General features: G+C 38.2%; 1 protein-coding gene across 1 annotated transcript in view; it reads left to right on the top strand.

Annotated features, from left to right (window-relative positions):
• diaph2 (diaphanous-related formin 2) overlaps positions 1-21580 on the top strand; it is a 448520-nt gene extending 426940 nt beyond the window's left edge. The window contains exon 31 of the mRNA XM_041253971.1: positions 20092-21580. Within this exon, the coding sequence (XP_041109905.1) occupies positions 20092-20156 (65 nt within the window). The 3' untranslated portion in view covers positions 20157-21580. The remainder of the gene's footprint in view (positions 1-20091) is intronic.
• The last annotated feature ends 632 nt before the right edge of the window (positions 21581-22212 follow it).

The following is a 22212-nucleotide window of genomic DNA, read 5'->3' as shown; positions in this document are numbered from 1 at the left end:
CGTTTACTTATAAAAGCTGATAATCATAAGTGAATTGCATTAAAAAATTAAATTTTTTAATGAAAATGTAAATCTTGTCAGTTTCAATGAAATGGTCACCCAAAGCAAGGGGATTTCAGTCTGAAGCCCAAGTCAGTTAAAAGTCTGAAATGTGTATAACACGTGTTAGAACATATAAAAGTATAAAAGTGTCTTTGTTAGATGTTCTCTGAGTTAACTAGCATGTTACCTAATTAATCTTTTGTCACCATTTATTGTTAACAGATGATGGTCCATGATTACTGTAAATATAGGTAGCATAGGCACAAGTTTGTCATTCCTGAATGTAAGGGAGCAGAAAATGGCAAAATACACTCAGTTAAGCAACGAAAAAAGACAGTCTTTAAGAAAAGAAGGTCAATCTTTAAGATAAATCACAAGAACTTTGCAAGTGTCTGTAACTTCTGTGGCCAAGACCATCAAGCGATTTGAAGAAAATGGCACTCATGAGTACCGAACAAGGTCAGACAGGCCAAGGGTGACCTCAGAATCAGAGAACAAGTTCATTCGAGTCACAAGTCTGCAAAACCGGTGATTAACTGCCCCTGAAATACAAGCTCAGCTAAATGTTACTAGAAGTACAGATGTTTCAACATCAACTGTTCAGAGGAGATTGCGTGAAGCTGGCCTAACTGGAAGGATTGCTGCAAAGAAACCATTGCTAAGAGTGCAGAATAAGAGGAAGAGACTTGCCTGGGCCAAAAAACGCAGAAACTGGACGTTTGAGGAGTGGAAGTTGGTCTTATGGGCCAATGAATCAAAATTTGAAATATTTGGGTCCAACTGCCAAGTATTTGTAAGACGCAGAGAGGGTGAGCGCATGAGTTCTGCATGTGTGGTTCCCATTGTCAAGCATGGAGGAGGCAGTGTCATGGTCTGGGGTTGCTTTGATGGTGACAGAGTTGGTGATCTTTACCAAGTCCATGGCAAGCTCAACCAGCATGGCTATCATAGCTTACTTCAGAGGCATGCCATTTCATCAGGATTACGGCTAGTTGGGCTGTCCTTCATTCTTCAGCAAGACAATGACCCGAAACACACCTCAAAGTTGTGTAAGAACTATGTGGCGAAGAAGGAAAGTGAAGGACAACTCAATCTAATGACCTGGCCTGCCCAGTCTCCAGACCTCAATCCCATAGAACTTGTATGGGATGAACTGGACAGAAGAGTCAAAGCAAATCTACCCACAAGTGCCCTACATCTCTGGGAATTGCTGCAGAAGAGCTAGGAAGACATATCGGGTGATTTCCTGCTGAAACTTGTTAACTGAATGCCTCGTGTTTGTGAGGCTGTTATTAAGGCAAAGGGTGGCTATTTTGAGGAATCCAAGATTTAGAGCCAATTTTCAATTTTCTTGAACATTGCTTTGATACTCCTTATGTTTTGTTTTGTATATTGTAACATGTGTTTTCATTTTCAAGTATTTACAGAAACGTACACCACATAAAGCATTGTCAATTATGAAAAAACCTAGTTTCCAGCAAGTGTACTCATACTTTTGACTGGTATTATATATATAATAATTTTTTTTAACATCGTCACAAAACTATACAACTACATACTATCATCACTCTGGTTACAAACGGTAGTGACATCTATTGTCAGCTCTACAATGACAATATTTATAATCAATGGATTCTACCCCCATGCATGAGCTGAGAGTTCTAAATAACTATTGATACAGGATACATGGGTTACTTCAAACACATCGGATTTTCATTGTACGTTATTTGTACAGTACCGTATTGCGTTCATTAACTACTATAAAACTGGTATCTACCGTGTAGGTTAGTGATCATATAATCGTGCACAGCAAATCCTCTGGTACTTTTCTTCTATTGGCAGATCCTTGACTTAACAATTAAAGACTCTTTACCCACGTGCTATAACAATGCTTAAATGGCACACAACCACTCTAATTGCAGTGCTTGGGCTCCGTTGAAGTAATCTTTTTTCCTTGTTGTGTCAAGGCAATAGTAAGCCGTGGGTGAATCAATTTTTTTTTCTGCTCCTTCAAGCAGTGTTTGCCAATTTAGCGAATTTCTCACCAAATCTAGTAACTTTTAAGGGTCGAGATTTGTTGTAAAAAGCAATTAGCTACAAATCTAGCGATTTCCAGGACAGCCATCAGAGAATTTTAGTAATATAATGTCGGTAAAAAGTTCAGATTATCCTGTATTAGCAACGTCCTTTTATACGAAGGACTGCTTATGATATTGTTCCGTAACATCAGCAATACGTTTTGCAGAACAAGAAACAGTGATCTAAGATGTTGAACATTTTACAATTAAAGAAATATGAAGTGTAAAATGTAATTATGTACCGTTTTTGCCGCCTGTTCTGCCTATGTGGTTACACCGGCCCTGTAGCTAATGGTATCCCAAACACGAATTCCCTACCTTAGATTGTGTGCTTCTGTATTCAAGGCTGTGCAAAATGACTAATGGTTTCAAAAGCAGTGAATGGTGAAACAGGAATGGTGATGTGTCCCTCTTGCAGACTCCTTATGTCAGTGCTGTTCTGGCTGCCCATAGTGGCCCTACAGTCCTAATTATTTTCCAGCCTCTGCAACTTTATAATGTGAAAAATGTGTAGAATTCTGCATGTAGCACTGTGTGTGCTGGCCCTGAAAAGTATGCATTCAACTCGTACAGACGTTGTTAATGAAGATGATGGATTACAGTACCCTACCCATTGAAAAGCCACTTTAGGTCTCTGTCAAAATCACAAAACCCCTCACAATAAATTGCTGATTTCAGATTCTTCCTGCCCACTCCAATTAATACACCAAAGAACCTACATAGGTTCCATCCTTCTTCAATTAGAAAGTCTAACAGATGCCCCCGGAGACAGGAAAATCTTCACCTGCATCACACTAGAAATAATCAGATCCATCACTGGTAGGGGTTTGCAGCTGGAAACTCTTGGTTTCTTAACCCTTTTAGTACTTGAGTTATTTGGGATTTGTTCCGCATTTAGGATGCTTCTCAATGGAACTGTGATGTTGCTAGGCAAGTTTTTTTTTTAAATGACTCTGTTTCTCGGTCTCTTATATTTACTATTATTTGCCTTGTTCATTTATATTTTGTGGTCATCCATTCGAAAGGTTTCAGCATTGCTTTTGATTTTGTAGGTTTAAATGCGTTCCACCAGCTGATACCAAGATGAGGTCAGGTCTTTGCAATAATAGGATGCACACAAAGAGAGAGCGACATGGACCACTGATTTCATTATAGGAGCTATTCCCTCATAATGGCAAAGTATATCATATAAAACCAAGATAAGATCATTTTATTATGGGTTGAATGAGCCATTGTTATTATTTATAAATAAAAACATTCATAAAATAGTTGCTGCTTCCCAGAAACACTAGGGTAATTTATTTACTCTTCTTCATGCACTTTCCGCACAACTTTTGGTCTAGCTGCTTACTACCTGGTTAGGCACTGTGTGGCAACCCTAAAAGGTCTTTCACAGCAGGGCCTCAGGGTGCCCCACATACTCAATAGAAGATAGGTCTTTGTTATAGATTCGATCAACATGTTCTAGAGGTCTAAGCTGAGGACTGGCTTAGTTCTAGGGTGGCTACTGTAAGATAAAAGGTTTAGATCATTAGAACTGAATACTGGGTAGCCTTGTCATTATAGCTAGAGGGCTAAGAGGCAGCTTGGCCTAGTTGTTTGAGTTGAAAGAATAGCAGGAACTGTGGCCTACTTTAGAGCAGGAAACATGGAAGACCTACTTGTTAGAGTCTTAGGACCAAGAGGAATGGCCTAATGACCAAGTCAGGTGACAAAAAAAGACTGCTCTCCTAGTAAGGCAGTTCAGTCATGAGAGAAAGTGTTTGGACTAGGAGCAAATAGACCCAAGTTTGCTCTTCCGCTACATTACAGTGTTGATCATGTCCTTGTGCTTAAATCCCACCCTGGTGTACAAACTTAATGGAACCAGTGACTAGGCGAGGCTATCTTAAGTTAGTGTCAGATAACTCTGAAATTACAAATGCTGTTGAGACTGCGAATGCCTGCACTTGGTATCCTATCAATATTCTGACAGCACATGTTGCAGCAGTCAATTGGGAAAGCTCTACTGGGAAATTCAACTAGCTTCCTTCCTCCCTTTTTGTCTTATACTTTACCAAAGGTCTGATATGTTAGACAGACTTTTTACAGTTTTTTTTTTTTTTTTTTTTTACAGAGGCACAGATGGCATCATTCCAAAATTGCTAACACTTGCTTTCCCAGTATAGTGATGAGAGGCTGCGAAACTAGTTCATTGACAATTATCTAATGACCGGCAACCGTAAAAAATAATCTCAGTGCAATTAGGGTAAGAAAAAGCAGCCTCAAATGAGCTACCTATCTGTTCTAATGATGCTGGTATTTTCAGTCAGCTGTTAGAGAATGGTAAAATACCTAAGAATGAGTCTACATTCCTATTTATTCAGTGCCCCCCATGTGGCAGATAGGTATCACAATTAATTGTAAATGGATAGCTTTATTTCAAATCAATCACATTTTAAAATAAGTGCTTGTTTAACATGAATTTTATTAGCGCTTGAGTGTAGAAGTAGCAAGATAAATGAATGAATGAATTAGTTTTTATTTATTTGGAAAATAGCTCCTTCATATATCAAACGTATAATTTAATATATTCACTGGAAAGTTTGAAAAACTAAGAAACTTAGATTGGACAAACATTTTGAACCACAAGTTACATTTTAAAAAATGAATAGATTGAATGCATTGATTATAAATGGTGTTTTAACTTATAATGAGCAAGCATTGTTTCTTTACAGTCTGCTGCAAGGGAAACATGAAATAATCATGATTAATTAAGTTTAGGTAGCGTTTCATGTTACAGGGCATGAATAACGTTTAGTAATGTAAATAAACCAACTGTAAGTAACTTGGAGTAAATACACAGCTGTGGTACAATGTTTAAGTAATTTCATGGTAATTAAAGTCTATCTGCTTTTTCATATCTGAGTAATTACCTGAAACCACTACCTTCTTTAAATAGAACATGTGTGCACTCATTCTGTATAATTAATGACCATTACATCCAGAATTCATGAATAAAGTTACCTTAATGCTACTGCGTAATTACCTGCAAGTGACGTCAACTGAAATAAATATTGTGTTTGTCTATAAAGAATGTGTTCGACATTACTTACGTGGAAGAAAAATAAAGAATGTGTTCCACGTTACTTACAGTTCGGTCAGTGTTAAGTACAGTAGGTGCCTTGAGCTGTTGATGGATTTCAGAAGTAAATACAAGCAGGGTAAGAATAAAAAGACAGAGCATCTACACTGAGCTATCTAGGATCAGCAGCTTCCACGTCTCATTAAAAAAAAGAAGAAGAAAAGGAGAACTAGGCCAGTGGTGTATATGTCAGGCTAGTGTGGGTTCAGGCAGGAGAAAAGGCGTAGCAGGTTGATTCTATGACAGATTGCAGGAGACTGCTGCTGTCCCTCTGAGGCACCAAGGAGCCAGATGCAATCACCCAGACCCGGGTCAAGCACAGCCCTGTCAGGTGGGAGAGCTGCATTAACACAAAGCATCCGCATCAGCAAAGACTTCACAGGAGATGCATTCTGCTTTAATTACCCCCCGATTAATCACAGCCGACGACTTTGCCACATTCTAACTGCTGAATGCGTACTGTAGTTTTATTCCAACTCCACGTGGGAAGTGTATTGGGATTTCACCTGCCAGAAAACCATGGTAAAAAATGAAAAGAAAATAAAAAATAATTGTGCTATTATTATTATTATTATTATTATTATTATTATTATTATTATTATTATTATTATTATTAGTAGTAGTAGTAGTAGTAGTAGTATTGCTAGCATTATTGTTATCTTTTTTTTTTTTTTTTTTTTTTTATATTGCCATTAAGTTATATAAGGTCCTATTCGGTGGCATACAGTTGTCACTGTAATGCATAAAAAAATTTACTTTTATTTTTGTGTTTTTGGTTCGTTCAAAAAGTGTTTGGATCAGGACGTTCCAAATCAAATGGTTCTACAATTGGACTTGTAGTGCTATTTAGTTATGATGTTAACAATAATGAAAGGGGAGGCCTTTAAGACCACAGAGCGCAAATCAGATACTGCTCTGTTATCTACTCTGACAGCAATTTGCACTTGTCACGAAAAGTGAGTATATAAAATCTAACGAACTGTCCCCCTAATCGTGATAAATGTCGGCAACACGGTGTTCAATACTTTCCTGGATATCGTAAATTTACTAAGTTAACACGAAGGTATCTCACCATCACACCAACGTATGATATTCTGATTCAAAAGGACTTTTTTTCCGTTCACCTGTAGGTTTCGAAGACTTTTAACAAATACAGCTATGGGGGTGGCCGTAATAATAGTGCGCACAGCTTGTTATACTTGTAATCCGCTACGCAGCTAGTGACAAAATCATTTATTTTACTTTAACCTTATAACCTGTATAAGAGCCAGGGAACGGATTCGACTAAAATTACGTCGACAATTATGTCTATTTCTATCATATATTTAGCTTGCACAGGCTTTATTTGCCAGACCTTTCACCTCTCAGGCTTAGCTTTAAATCTAGTTTTACCTGTGTAGCTTTCAAAGAGTTTACTTGCCTTATTATGATTAGCTTTATTCCTGTTACTGCATTGAGCAGAAATCTTTTTCAAACTGTTAAAATTGTTTATGTTGTTATTAAGAACATCATTATTATCACTTATCCAGTAAAGTTATATATATATATATATATATATATATATATATATATATATATATATATATATATATATATATATAGATAGATAGATAGATAGATAGATATAGATAGATAGATAGATAGATATAGATATATATATAGATATAGATAGATAGATAGATAAACGTAGACAACAGTGGACATATTCTCTGTCAATATTGCAATAGCTGACATTTTAATGCAAAAATGTCTGTCTCTTATCATCTTTTGATTAAAAAAGAAATATCAACATCCCCACTGCATTAACACTCCAAAACCAAGTGCTGCTGTTGGAGGTCTTTTCAGTTGTGTATAGTCGAGTTCTTCGCTACCACTGTTCTGCTTCAATATACACGAACTACAGAGCTGTCATTTACAAACTTTTAATGCAAACCCCTGTGTGCACTGGCTAATTTCTCTAGACTCCCAGCTCTTCATTAAAAGTAGATTTTCTGTCATAAAGAATCCACATGAGTTAGACTGAGGGAATTCAATAGCCGAGGTGATACACTTACTGTTTTGCTTTTATTTTTCTATTGCGATTTCCTCGCTCAATTTCTTAGAAGAGCAAATTAGGAACAATATTCAATTTGCAGTCTTTTCTTCTTATCTGGTAACTTGTGTTTACAACTGACACACTGTTTCCCTCCTGCAGATATTGTAGTATACATTTGGGATTGCAAAGTATTATAGGGGTGTTTGAGTGGACTGCAGCTCAGTTCTGAGATACTACTAGTTACTTGGTTCAATATCAGGAAAATCAATTTAAATACAACAGAGATCCATTAAAATAAAGAATTTTTTTTTGGTATAAGGTTATCTTCAAAAAGGAACATTTAGTTATTGTATTTCTTCCAATAAAGGGGGAAAATTGTTGTTTCTATTTCTTTTCATTCAAAGCAATCCAGTTTGCTGGCTGTTATTTATTATCTTTCTTTTTGGGTCTGCTAAGCTGAGAAGATTACAGTTCTTAATTTGAATAAGTGAGATTTTATAACAGGATAGGATATGCTAAGATTAAACCTTACAGAGCATTCCATATTTGCCCTAAACATCCAAGAACAGGGAAAACAATCGCTGTGGAACCTGGTGTTAACGGGTTTAGCATAGGAGCTGCCTTTATTATGGGATAGAACCAGCATGATAACTCGCTGTTAAAAGTCCAGTTCTCTATGAGACATGAAACCAAGGGATATTACACGGACATGAAGGATCCCACAGCGCTTTTTTTTTTTAAAGAAGAGAAAACTACCCTCCCTCAACCTTGTCCTACCACCTTACATTGAAACATGCCAGGCTGATAGCAGATTGAGAAATTCTGAGCTATCCCCAAGCAGGCAGTATTCCAGTTGTTAACCTGGCTGCAGAGCTTTCCAAAACCTTGATGGTTAAATACATCCAAGACCTTTCCTTCAGATGAAGTATGACACTGAGGTTCTGTCTGATTCACAGATGTTGAAAGCACAGTGCTTGGATATTGACTTTGTCTGGCTAGCTAAACTTAATTTCCTTTCCTCAGGTGGAATTCTGGGCCTTGTGGCAGAAAATCTACTGAGAGCTTGGTGCCTGGAAAAGTCAGCCTTTGCACAATGGGGGGGGATATATACAGCATACATACACTACACTGCTCGTTCTCTTAGTTACAGCTTTGTATACTGTAGACAAATAGCAGGGATTTTATTTCCCACGTACTCCTAAATCTCAGATGTCTCAGTAATGCTTTTATTTAATTCACGTTTAATTTTGTCTCGAATAAGTTAGCTTCTGATGTCGGGTACAGTAAAAAGGACAGTGTACTGTTTCCAAAAACAACTTTACCACCAGCATCAAGAGTTAAAATGTGAAGGTAAGGCACACTGATGAGTGTGATGTTAATACAAGAATCCTCGGCTATGAAATGTCAGGGCAAAGGTCCCAGTGATTTACAAATTCACTTTTGAATACTGTTGTTATGGCCACACAAAGGTCAGACAACTGGCAGAAGGCACAAATGTCGTTGTCCATCAAATCAACAGTACAAAGTTCACTCTTGAAATCAGGACTTAAAGGATGTGTTGCAGTAAGAATACCTCTGTTAAGAAAGGGGAACAAGACAAAAAGGCTAAAATATGCACAAGAACACAGAAATTGGACTATGGAACAATGGTCAAAGGTGCTTTGGACTGTTGATGAATGGACAACGACACCTGTGTCTTCTGCCACTTCTGTTGTCAATTCAATGTTTGTCTTCTTTCTATTCCTTAAGGATATTATCTTCAAGTATTGCTCATCCTTGTTAGACAGAGTTTTGGGTCGTCTCGTCCTGGGTTTGCCAATTACAGATGACTAGTGGAGCCTTTGAGTAAATTATTGATCCTCATAGCAGTGTAAATATAGTGTGTGTGTGTGTGTGTGTGTATATATATATATATATATATATATATATATATATATATATCTGTCAGGTTGGAGGTCAAACTGTAAACACACAACCCTGACTGAAGGAGTAACGGATAGATATATAAAATTGCATTTCATAATCAGAGGAAAGCATAGACTAAACAGTTTTAGAATTATACTAGTGTACGGATGTTAGTGTCCTGCAGGTTTTGAATGTATTTCTGATGAAGTGTTTAGAGAAATGAGTCAGAATTGCCAAGCAATTATTTCTTTGCACCGAGGAATAGCACCTGCTGTGCCAAACGTGTTTTTCTTTTTTCCCACATTTTTTTTTTTCTCCTCCCCCTCCTTTTTTGACAGACTCTGCTGGAATCTCTATTGATTTCTTTTAGGCCCTGTTCTCAGTCAGGAGCCTCCTGTTTCCCTCTCTCTGTGTTGATGTCAGATATATTCTCGCACTTGCTGTGTGAAGTGAAGGGTGTTGTCAGGAGACACCCACAAGCCAAAGCTGGTGCCCCCCCACAACGCTGGAGAGCAGGGCGGACTGGTAGGGAATGGCCCTGATACCTATCAGAGCAGACAATTGTTTGCCCTCTGGCAGCTCAGTGTGTTGCAAGAGGGGAAGTTGGGGAACAGAGGACTACCTTTTCCCCGGATTCACTCTCCCGGATAGAGATCTCTTTTGAAAGCAGAGCACAAAGGTCCCAGGGTTTGTTAGCATCAACTAAAGGACCATTTTCACTTCCAGAGTTTGCTTAAAGGTCACAACATTTTCATCATTGGCCATTGAGTGAAATAGAGGTATCACCTTAAAGTGTCTGGTGTAAATGTAGGTGTAGTATAATTGAATAAACATGCATGTGGAATTTCTTCCAATATATACCACCCAATTAACAGGGTTCCATTGTGGATGTCTGACCACTGCTGCATTTTGTTTTCTAATTCATTAGTGTTACATTTTTATGAATGTAGTTTGTTTCATTTACATTTGTTCGCCTTAGGTTAGACTGTTTGAGATACTGTTGTGGAGTTACTGTGTATGAAAACTGCCCAAAGAAAATATTCAAATAATGTTTTATTTTGGGTGTGCGAGCATGAATTAGCATGTGTCTTATAAACTCGATTTTATAATTAGATCAGAATACCAAGGACATCTTTTATCCCTGAGGTGTATTGTGTGTTAACGTTGGTCAAATCCTGAGCCTAGTTTAAAGGTTAAAAATGTCCTTGGGTCAGGCAGGTTAATGGTAGTCTGTTTTGTATTGCATTGGTTTGCTGGCAGTCAGAAAATGCCTACATATACAGGAAAATGTAATTTGTATTTCTAAAAACTCTGTGAAATAAAAGCTGATCTCTGTAAGTGCTTTGGGGACTGTCTTTTGCATCACTCCTCCAGCAAATCTCAGATTTGGAACAAGCATCTTACCGGTTTAAGAGATGTTTTGTCTGTATGGACTGTGCTCCCCAAGTTAAAATGTCAATTTGATCTTTGTGAAGGTGTTTCCTGTGGCCACAGGATGGCTGCCTCAGGACTTGAGCGCATTGTGGTTACTTCCTGGTTTTGACGAATGGAACCAGATAATGGGGAAGGAATCTTTCTGCATTCAGGGACCTAGCCAGAAGAAATCCCCACATTATCTTCAGGCGTCTTCATCGTTTTTGTGTTCTGTGCCTGGCTGTTATATTATAAGTGGTGCCAGTTTCAAATCTTTTGTGGCTAGTCTGACATTTTCTTTATTACGAGTTGGCGTCAGAGGGCACTGATGACAAGCTATTTGTGGTTAGCCAACTGGGATGCAAGTTCTAATCTGGCAGTTCAGTAATAATTTGTATATTTAAAGTTAAAGGTTCGTATTTTAAATATTTTGGAAGTCTCTATATTGCCTTCTTGAATTTAGGAAGAAGTAATGCATGCTGAAACCTAATTTCCCCTATTTCCAGAACTGCTGCCATGTGGGATTAAGCTTGAGTTCTATCACAAATAAAATAGCTTTCATGTTCACAGCTCGGTAATGATGTTTAATCAGTTTATCACATCAGCAGTAGTTCACTGTTACTTCAATTGCAAAAGTTAATTGTACTAGTTCAGAACATGTTGCCCATCTGGAGAGTGCATGCAAGCAGACCCTCATTTGCTACAGAAGGTGTTTGATTCCCTAGTACTAAATTCTTTAAAATATATTCAAGTTTTTTGGCATCAAAACAGGGTTTTAGAATGCTAATGCCCTGCTTTAATATGCAGATGCATATAGATCTGTTTTGCCTCATGCAAGAATTTTTTAAAAACCGTGTTGTCTAGCGTGACTCATGCTCTAGTGTGCACACATTGACATCATTAATTCAGATTAGTAGTTTGGAAGAATGTATTTTAATTTGCTATCCTAGATGTAGAATAAGATTGACCATAGACTTGTTCACATGCCTGCTTTTGCAGAGGTAAACAACTTTTTTTTAAGATTGTTTAAGACTTGTTTGCTCCTTTTAAATTGTGAATATTTGGTAAATTGTGATTTCAATACATGATATTACTATTAACTGAGTTCTAGACAAAGGGATTCTGCTACTGTAAGCTTTTGAAACCCATTAAGGGGTTAATTGTCATTCATCAGACTTTTTTTTTTTTTAATTATTATTATTATACAGCTTTATTATACCTTTTTAATGATGTGACAGAGTGAAGAGCCCTGTACAGCACTGTGTTATTATCTGTTTATTTTATAATGGGGTAGCCCTCCGCCCCTTTGTAGTTATTATTTTGTATTTGCTTTATTTTATGATTACTGTATTTATATAAATGACGGCGAGAGCTGTGTCCATGTGTGCTGGCAGAGGCGAGTTTTGGCAACTCGTCCTCTGCCAGTGTAATTCAGAAAATGTGTGCAGAAGGTGACCATCTCACGAGTTCATTCATTGATTAATCATTGTTAATTGGGAGATGGTCACCTATATTAAAAGCCTGCAGCTTTCGGCACTGGGTGGAGTGTTCAGAGGAGCGAAAGAGAGCGGGAAAAAAAAGAAACGTAAATATATGCAAATCTAAGGATCTGTGAAAGCGATTGCCCAGCCTGACTTAGAGCAATCGTTACGTGTCTAGCTTTCATAATTATTTTGTTTGTTGAAACCTTTCTATTGGCTCGGTGAGCCAGGTGTTTTGTTTGTCTAAATATTTTCTTTATTTTTGTTATTTAAAATAAAACAGCGCAAACGCTATTTGCAGCCCACCTGCATGATCTGTTTCAGTTCCTGCTTCTGACCTGACGTCACCACACACGCCATTCTGTCACATGTCTCACTCCTAAAATTATAGGGAATGCAAAATTTTTGGCACTAGCTGGAATGTGGTGTTTAAAAAGTAAGTAGCAGGGTTCCCAAAAATATAGCGCTGCCCATCCCCACATGTTGCCACAACTGTTTAAATAGCATAGCTGTATTTTTTTCTTTTCATTGTTAATATCCTGACAACTTTTTACACTTATAACTTTAAATGTGTTTGAAAGCCCTTTTCAAAATGTTTGCTCTAGTCCACTGGGGTTTGAGATCTGTTTGACAATGTGGGCAATAATCCTTACAATGTCAGTGCACTAGGCAAGACATTTTGAAAAGAGCTTTGAAACAGACTTTAAAGTTAGAATTTTAAAAAGTTGTCAGGGTGTTAACAATGAAAAGACAAATGACAAATACGTTATTTAAACAGAACGTGGAACACTATAATTTTCGGAACCCCGCTGCTTACTCTTTAAATTGTGGATTGCACTCCTTGAGATATGCTTCCAGTGACTGCCCTCTTCACCAATCAGAACCAATTCTTTCATCATGTCTTTTGCTTCATAAATATCACATTCCATTCCTGCTGGATGGAGAAATATTTTCCTTGCAAGGCTATAAAAGATTAATGAAAGTCATTTTTGTACCACAGCTAACAGCACTTGGTTTAGAAATGATTAGTTATTTATACACATGTGACTGGATTGTTTCGCTTGTTGTATTTTAACCTTGCTGCCACCAGTGTTGACAGGGTACCCTGTAGAACAAGGACTTCCCTGTAGTCATATTTCGAATGCATATATAAAATACAAAAATAAATCATTTAAAATCCAGTGTAGCAGGAATTCCTGCAGAGACACATAATTCTCAGAAATGCCCTGAAGGACGGACACTCCGACAGAAACAAACTGCCACGTTCCATGTAATCAAACATTGTAAAAAATAGTCTTAAATAAAAAAAACAGCATAATTTAATTTCAGTGCATGAGCAAACAAAGGCCTACAGGTCGTAGCACTGCTAATCCATCACATTTAAGGAACTTTTTTTTTTTTTGGCCACAATTGGGGGAAAAAAACAAACAAAAAAAACAAAAAAACCTCTTACTAGCCTCTAAGGTCTTGTTTTGTGGTTTCCATCATGAGTTTAACTGAAATATGACCAGGCTGGAGAAACCTCAGCAGGGTGAGTACACTGTGGGAAGTACCTGTGCTGCTTGTATACATTAGAGAGCATCTCCGCATGAGTAGATTAACAGAGAGATTTCAGTACTCAATACCAGAGGGGCAGCTCACGAATGGAGCTTTATGGAAGAGCAGGTCCTGGTGTTCCGTAACCCACAAAATAAATACCCACCATTTATTTCAGTGCTGTGCTTCCATCTGCAATTTGAAGTCAAAAGGGTGTTGGTGTGAGTCCAGTTGGAACCAAGATGGATCACTTGCATTTAAAATACTTTGGGCTTGATTCAGAGCTTTTGATTCAGCTGTTCTCACTGGCATATACTCTGGGGTTCGTAAACTATAAGAACTGACCAATCGCTGCTCTGAAGAAGACACGTGTGATTACTTGAACACGTTTGTTACAGTTGTACTGTAGAATTCATGAACCTTTTTTTTTTTGTGGATTCATTACTAAAAATAAGATAATGTATATGAGGGGGGGGCATTTACTATTAAAACACATGTATAAGTGAAAAAGCAAAATAAAAGCATGTTACAATATGTAGCAAAAGGTTAATAAAGGTTTAATAAAGGTTTAATAAAGGTTACGTTACTGCCACAAAGCTGTGCTTTCAACCGTCACTAAAAAACTGCCCGCGATGTGTACTATGGGGCTTGTTAGTGAGAGTCTGTGCCCTTGGCAGGAGACAGAACTCGTGGTGTGGTTTTTAAAAAGGCTTCACGGTCTCACTCAGCATGGGGACATTGTGCCTTCAAAGGGCATGGTTGCCAGGCCTGTGCTGTTTGTTTCAAGAGTGTTGGAACACTTGTAGGAGCTCTTTAAGAATTCCGGCTGCACTTTCCAAGTGAAAAGAAACCAAGCTGCTCTTTGAGGACACAAACAATTCACAGTTAACCGTTCCCTCGCTCAGTCTTTTTGACATTGCCCGACAGAAGGCTGTAATGATTACTTTCGAGAACCTACATCTTATCTGGCGATTAGAACTTCCAAGGGCACTGCAAAACAAGCCCTCAAAAAAAGGTTTTCTCAGCAATTTGCTACTATCCATCTTTCTATCTTTTAATCTGTCTGTATCTGATCCCGAATTGTCAATCTCTATCTACAACAAGACAGTTCTTCACCTATTCATTCAGCTGCCTGCATAGTCCATGAAAATAACAGAAACTATGTATGTATAAAGCTGTAGCATCCCATTTTATTCTAAGTGCTTAGTACATTCTCCCATCAGTTCAGCCAATTTCATTACTCTCTGCTTTTAAAAGCAGACTGTGTCAACTATGTTGTGGATTTAGACCCCCTGCCCCCCCCCCCTCACTCTGAAACAAACAGACATACAATTTAAGTTTTTGATACACTGAAACTATTTGTTATTAAATGCTCCCTTGAACTGGTTGTGTAAAAACGTCTCCTTTTAGATCTGCCAGCATTGCTTCTACAGCATGTCTTTCAATTTAATGGCCATTTAGCATTAATTTCCAGCAATAATTGCCAGAGTTGCCACTGAACTAGTGTAAAATACCAAGCAATATTTCTGGGAGAAAATCCTGTTTTTAATGATGCACCTTTCTTATTGTTAAAGTGGATCTTCTATTCCCTGGTCCCTGGTTTATTGGTTACTATTGACAATACAGTAGACTGTAAATTTACTAAATCAGCATCAGTCTTGAAACTGCCACATGTTTAATGAAATTGCTGGTAATATTGCCAGTAATAGTGCTATTCAAATGTGTAAGGTGCTGCATAGAACAATATTGTCAATTAATTCCTAGCAATTATTTTTCCATAAATAATTGCTGGCAAGTATTGCCTACTGAGTATGGATAATGTATTAATTTTAAATTCATTTTTATTGCTGCAACCTTCCTTGCTGCTACCAACAAGCCACCCATGTGAGCAAGATGATCTATCATCATACTCTTCCTTTGAAAATATTCTTGAAAAATCACTCTATCCATCTCTATCTACAGCACATATTCCCTAAGCATTTCTTCATCATCATCATCTTTACCCCCCCACCCATCCATATCAGACTGTTTCTTCTATTTATGAACCTACCTATCAGTCTACTCATCTCATCTTGCTGCCAGAACATAAATTTAGGAATCCATCTGTCTGTCAGACTGTATTTTTGTGTCTGTTTGTCTAACAACCTGTCTGTCTTCATATCTGTCTGTCAATCTATCACTGGACTATAGACTGATGCAAAAATATCTGCTGGAGGCATACTTTATATCATCTGTTGTTTCAACGTAGAACACTATTTACCATGCTTATTCAAATCTACCTGCTTTAAAAAGTTGAATATCTGAAGTGAGTTTGAAAAGGACCGCTCTGGGTGTGCAGTTGTAATTTTTGTCCTTTGAGTTACGGGTGGATGGGACACAAATAAAAACTGGAAACCTATAGAGGTCATTTCTAGGCTTTTAGAAGCAGTTACACTTACAATAGGACATTGATTTAAGATCTCATCCGCAGGATGGCACACAAGGAGGTTAAGTGACTTGCTCAGGGTTACACAGTGAATCAGTCAGTGGCAGAGGTGGGGTTTGGGATTTGAACCAGTGACCTTCTGGTTACAAGCCCCAGACTTTAACCACTGGACCACACTGATTGATGCTTCCAGATAGTGAGAGCTCAGGAAGTATGTTTGACACTTTAATTTTGTCTGTGTTATAAGTATATGTTAGGTGTCATTGATGAGTCATCCAGTGGCTAAGTATGGAGTGTCATGCTGATATCAAAATATTATCTCTCTTATGAAATCACAAGGCTTAGGGTTCAAAGGTTTCAAAGCCTGGCTGGGTGCTAGATGTGATCTTAAGGAACAGGGCATTTTGACTTAAAAGAATGCATAGCGTGCTAACCAAACATAGTAATGCTAAGCCAATGCAGTGAGAGGTCAGGCAGAAACCCTGTTCTGACTAGACTCACTCATCTCTGGTCAGACATTTGAAAATGCCTTGTGTGCTTGCTGCTGAACGGCTGTAATCAGTCTTGCAGGATCAGTGTTGAGCCTTTGGGCGCTGAAACAGTGGGGTCCTGATAGATTGGCTACTAGAGTGTTTTTGTTTGGGGCCTGATTGTAACTGCAGACTTCATTTGTATTGAAAAAGCTTGTCGCTTCCTTCCAGTGCAGAACGTCAGCTCTTAATATACTCCACTTGTCACCAGCCCTCAGCAGGTTTTTCTGGTCTGTTTACTTCTTCTAAACTTGTCCAACAGAAAAACATTAAAGCACAAGCCTTACATATTATAAAAAATAATCAAGCAAACTTATACATACTGTACTCATATCCATGCTAGACAGAGGTTCTTTTAACCATTATGTTAAAGCATTTTAACTTGAGGAAGCTGTTGTCAATAGCTCTCTTTAGAAAAAAGGTCTTTAGGAGAAACGCCAAGTAAATAGGTAATTCTTTATTACATAGACCTACACCTCACAAAAAAAGCGCATTTCATTCTTGTATGCCCAAGAATGAATGATATTTTGTATTTTATTGTCTGCGTTTTTTGATTTGTCTAGGGCTAATTTCTTCCCTAAACAAGGCCTCAATTGGGTGCACTTCACTGCATACAAGCTCTTAATTATCGGTCTGAACCATTCCCTCATGGCTCTTGATAAAGACTGGCTGGAGTGGATTACAGAGATCAGCTTCTTAATGTACAGTAGCCTCTACAGGCATGTCTACTGCAGTAGTTTCTGAGATTGGAGCCTGTAAGCAATGCTGCCTGCCCACACTCTCTTTCCTTTTCAGTTCAGTGGGATGCAGATGATTCCTGTGCACTAGAAAGACACCTACATGTGCACAAATCACAGAACATTGAGGATTGATTGCAAACTGCTACCTATCAGCTACATGCTGTTTGCCACATCTTTCCACTGATGGATTCTCTCTCGTCGTGATTCCAATTTGCTCTCATTCTTATTTATTTCCACATTTTACACGTCTTTAATACCTGCAGTGTTTTTTTATATTTATTTATTTACTGAGCAGCCACCAACTACATTACATCTACATCTACACTATTACATCAGATTCCAGTGGAATCCCAGTAAGGGCTAGGGTGAAGTTTGGGGAATTTCATAGAACATATTAAAACTAATTTGGCTAGGTGTAATTCTTGCATACTTCCACTTTTGTTCAATATTGTATGATATGCCATTCAAGTAATCCAAGATTAACCATTGCTAAGTCAACTTATTTTTTCAACAAAATAAAAGGTGGTAGTGTTAAAAGGTACATAGCTACATATGATAGTCATGGTTGTCCCAAAGACATTCATTTTATCCCAGTAGGGCTCACATTACCCACAATTTAAACAGCATTATGTTTGACACAAACAATAGTAAACACTTGAAAAACAGTTGTCAGTTGATAGCATTTAATTAATTGCCGTTTTCCCCACTGTGGCTATTTTCCCGGTCTTCTTTTGCCGTTGTTTTAGCAGTGCATTGTGAAACAGTAATGACAGAAGCCGAGGGAAAGCTCGGATGAAATAGACAGCAGCCTGACTGGCAGCTGCAAAGCGTGTGATCACCACAGACACTGCTATTTCTGTGGTCATTCTATTGACTTTTCCTATTCGGTGAAATGCATTCTCACACAGCTGTTCTTTAAACGTTAAGACTGATGTGTTCCTCCTAAACTGACAGAACCAGTTTGTTAGATTAGATTATGGACAGAACGAAGAAACAGTATTGTGTGTGAAAATTCTTAATTTAGTTGAACACACACACACACACACAGGTGTGTGTGTGTGTGTATATATATATATATTGTGGGCGGGTAGGTGCACACGAAGAAAACAGGCAGTAGTTTCCAAAACAAAGCAAGTCTTTATTCCAGTATTCTATACAGCTGGCTCTTATATTGCAATGTCCAAAAGAAAATAAACAGTTCAAACAAGGTTTCAAACAAAAAAAAAACAAATCACCAAAGCAAAATTGCTGATGTAAACCAACCGGACCAATAACCCCGTCCAGTTGGTGAATAGGTAATTCCACCTGGGTTTTAGGTTTCTTCTTTAGGAACCCTTCTCCTACCCTTATTCCGCAGTCCAGTCCCTTTGCGAATCTCAGCAGCGGACAGGCCGTTCCTCATAGCCCCTGCAGAGAACAGGGAATTGCAGATGCAAAGGACCACCACGTTATCCCGTTCCAATCTTATTGTAGATAATCCTCAGAAGTTCTCAGGCAGGCAAACAAAACAAACAACCCAACAGACTAGCGGCACATGCTCCCTTTTACCAGCCAGGCATTTGGCCGTTACAGGCTACAGGTGTGGGCCAATTAAGGCCAATGATAGTCTAACAATAGTCAAACCCTAATTGCCTACCTAACCACACCTGCAGCCTGTCGGTCCGTTAACTCCTTGACATCATGGCAAGCATGTATGCTGCCCACAGGTCCATCTGATCATTTCTGGCAACCTCTGTGGGCTCACACCAAACCTGCCATGAATGACTCCTGGTGGTAAACTTGTGAGCTGGCTCACAATATATTATATATATATATATATATATATATATATAATATATATATATACACACACACACACACACACACACACACACATACCTATCACCATGAGAACATGTTAAAAAAAAAATACATCTATTACCTTGCTATTGTGAAATTGACTTTCAGTATCTGAAAAAGGTAAGGTTTCATTTTTGTTTCTTCGCTGTTAATAGTAGCTTACTAATATGATAACATTTGTGTCATTATTTGTTAATGGTTAGCGTATATGTGATACTGCACTGCTAAACAACCAGGCACCCCCTGGAAATACGAGGTGGATGTCAGCAGGCTACACATCACCTTATAAGACACCAAGGGTCACCAGTTCCAGTGAAGAGGAGCGAATTCTACACCTTTGAAGGGTGTAAAACCTGCCAGCTTTAATGCCACCTGAGGAAGGTCATAGTTTGACATTTACAGGCTGGTTCAAAGAAAGTAAAAAAAAAACATTGGCACAGCAGGGGTTAATTCAGTTCATGCCATTACCACCAGCCATCCTCAGCTTGCTCACACAAACATGTATAAGACTATTTTGCACCTGCCTTGCTTTAATCTATTCTCACAATACTGTACTTCTAAATTTGAACTTCCACCCAGAGGTAACTAAAGTGCACTTCTTGCCATCTATCCTTGAGACCCAATCCGTTGTCCGTGCTTGCATGAGCTTTTCTGCTTTCTTTTTTCCAATCCGAGGGGACTGTCTGTGCATTCCAGCCGTGCTCTTATCACCTTCCCTGTCTGATCTGGAAAGCAATTTGTAGGAGATGGCAGGGCTCTTGAGCTTGGCCCAGAAGCACCAGTGGTGTGAAGTTACTATGACACCCGATGCCTGCAATCTTACTCCTTACTTATTTACATATTCTCACTTCATTTGTAATGGTCCCCCCCCCCCCCCCCCCCAGTGAAAACATCTCTCAATGCCACAGTAAATTAATATGAATGAACTTGTTTCTCTCCACAGATAACCGACGACCAGTCTTGGAAAGGTCACGTTCACGTCACAATGGAACCCCCTCCGCTGTATGACTTTCCCAACCTCCCCTCGACAAAGTGCCAAAGAGACAGTGCTGGGATGTGAAGAGCTTTGAACAGACATCAACGTCATCACCATCATAAAACAGAACAAGTGAACTAAATAGTTATGGGCTTGAAAGAGGACCTGCAGAAAGCTAAAGGAGAATCAGGAAAGTGGAATGCAATGTCTACGGTCATACCGCTGGACACATATCCTTAGCCTTATGGACTGTGTTTATTTTCTTTTTTTAATTGAATGCATTAGGAGTGGCGCATCTGTCTATTCCTGGCTTACTTGGTAGTGTCTTTATGCCTGATCATCTATAGGATCTAGAAGGTCAAGCAGATTGCTGGTACCCTTTTTCAGTTCTTTCCAAGTTATCTTTGAATTTTAGCATGGTGTCAAGACTAGGGCAACCTAGCCCCCCCTGTACTCCCTGTAATTTAGAGGCACACATTGTATTCTGAATAACATCATGCTATCTTAAAAAAAAAAAAAGTTTATTATTTGAGTTTGAATTGTTAAACTGAACAATTTTATTGAAAGCTGGTTTTCAACATAAATAGGGAAGGTTTGACACACATTAGCCTGACATACAAGACAACGACTACACAGCCGTTTGCTACATTGACTAATACTCTAATGTACGGGTATGTCTGGTGCTGTGTCTTGTGGTCTTACTACTGGTCATAGTAAAATGACTATGTGCCTGTTTACTGAGAAGGAATGGATGAAAGCCATGGTGGAAATGAAAGGTCAGTTTGAGAATGAGGAATGCGTCATAAAAAACTTAATAATGAATAGTAATGAGTAGCATTGGACAATATCACATACAAAGGTTTATCATCACTGACCTATTCTTGCAACATGTAAAATGTATAAAGATACTGCACACATAAAATAAGTGCTTTAGAATTTACATTTCACACAGTTGAATTGAATTATGTCAGCTTTAGGGTCTTAATTATAGGTTCAGGAACCTGCACAGTCTCTACTAAATTCAAAGTATTTACTTGTGTTTAGTTTTTTAACAGCCCCAAGCAGTTCAGACTCCTTTGGATGTGCACAGTGGGGCAAATCCACAGCCAGGCACTTCGTTCCAAGTCTAAATGAACTACCACAGCAGTTGTGCATGCATGAACAGGCATTTTACAACACGTACAGCGCACACATGCAGCACTATCTAATGAATCCGCACCTTTATCACGCACACATTTCAATTACACATGAAAACACAGTTTTGCATGATGATGTGCTTCTGTTTCTTTTGGCCTCCCTATAAGAGGTCCATGTGGTAGAAGGTCTTGTCTGTATAAGATTAACTATTCCTGCCTATGGAAGCATGCCAAGAGCTTGTAAGAGAGTAATTAGGAAACTACATTCACAGAGAGCCGCAGTCATGTTTCCAGTAACTAACTAACCAAAACACTCAGGCCGTTACCTATATACAAATACATACAAGTGTTTACTTGGATAACAAGTACTGAAGTGATGGGGTTGTAAAACAAACGCATTCAAAAGTGCAACAATGAATGACCAGGTGTGTAAGTGACATCTGGCTGGATTATTAATGTGTAATACTGAAGCTGTTTTTTTACATTGACGAAGCTGTGACTGGAAATCACAAAAAGATAATCTTCACACTTACTGAAAATTATTAATGTTCCTCAGTTGTATTGAATTAGGCAAAATGAATGCATTTTATAGAGCAGCTTAGTAGGGTCATAAATATCTGTTAGTTAATGTATTTGTGTTGTTGTTTACAGCTGTGGCCAAAAGGTTTGCATCACCTTATATATATATATATATATATATATATATATATATATATATATATATATATATATATATATATATATATATATATAATCACGGCTTGGAAAAAAATAACTACCTCTAATTGGTTAAACTGCATCACATGTCCCTGCGTATATATAGAGTATACCATGGCTTGCATAATAATGAGCCTCTTCACACTGAATAAATCACTACTCACCACTACTTTCTAAATTCCATGACAAATTGCCATTTTAGTTGTTATTAGTTACAAAACCACTGCCAAAAATG

This window comes from Polyodon spathula, chromosome 7 (genome assembly GCF_017654505.1).
Source record: "Polyodon spathula isolate WHYD16114869_AA chromosome 7, ASM1765450v1, whole genome shotgun sequence".
NCBI classification, from domain to species: Eukaryota; Metazoa; Chordata; class Actinopteri; order Acipenseriformes; family Polyodontidae; genus Polyodon; species Polyodon spathula.
This window is presented reverse-complemented; position numbering and strand designations above follow the sequence as displayed.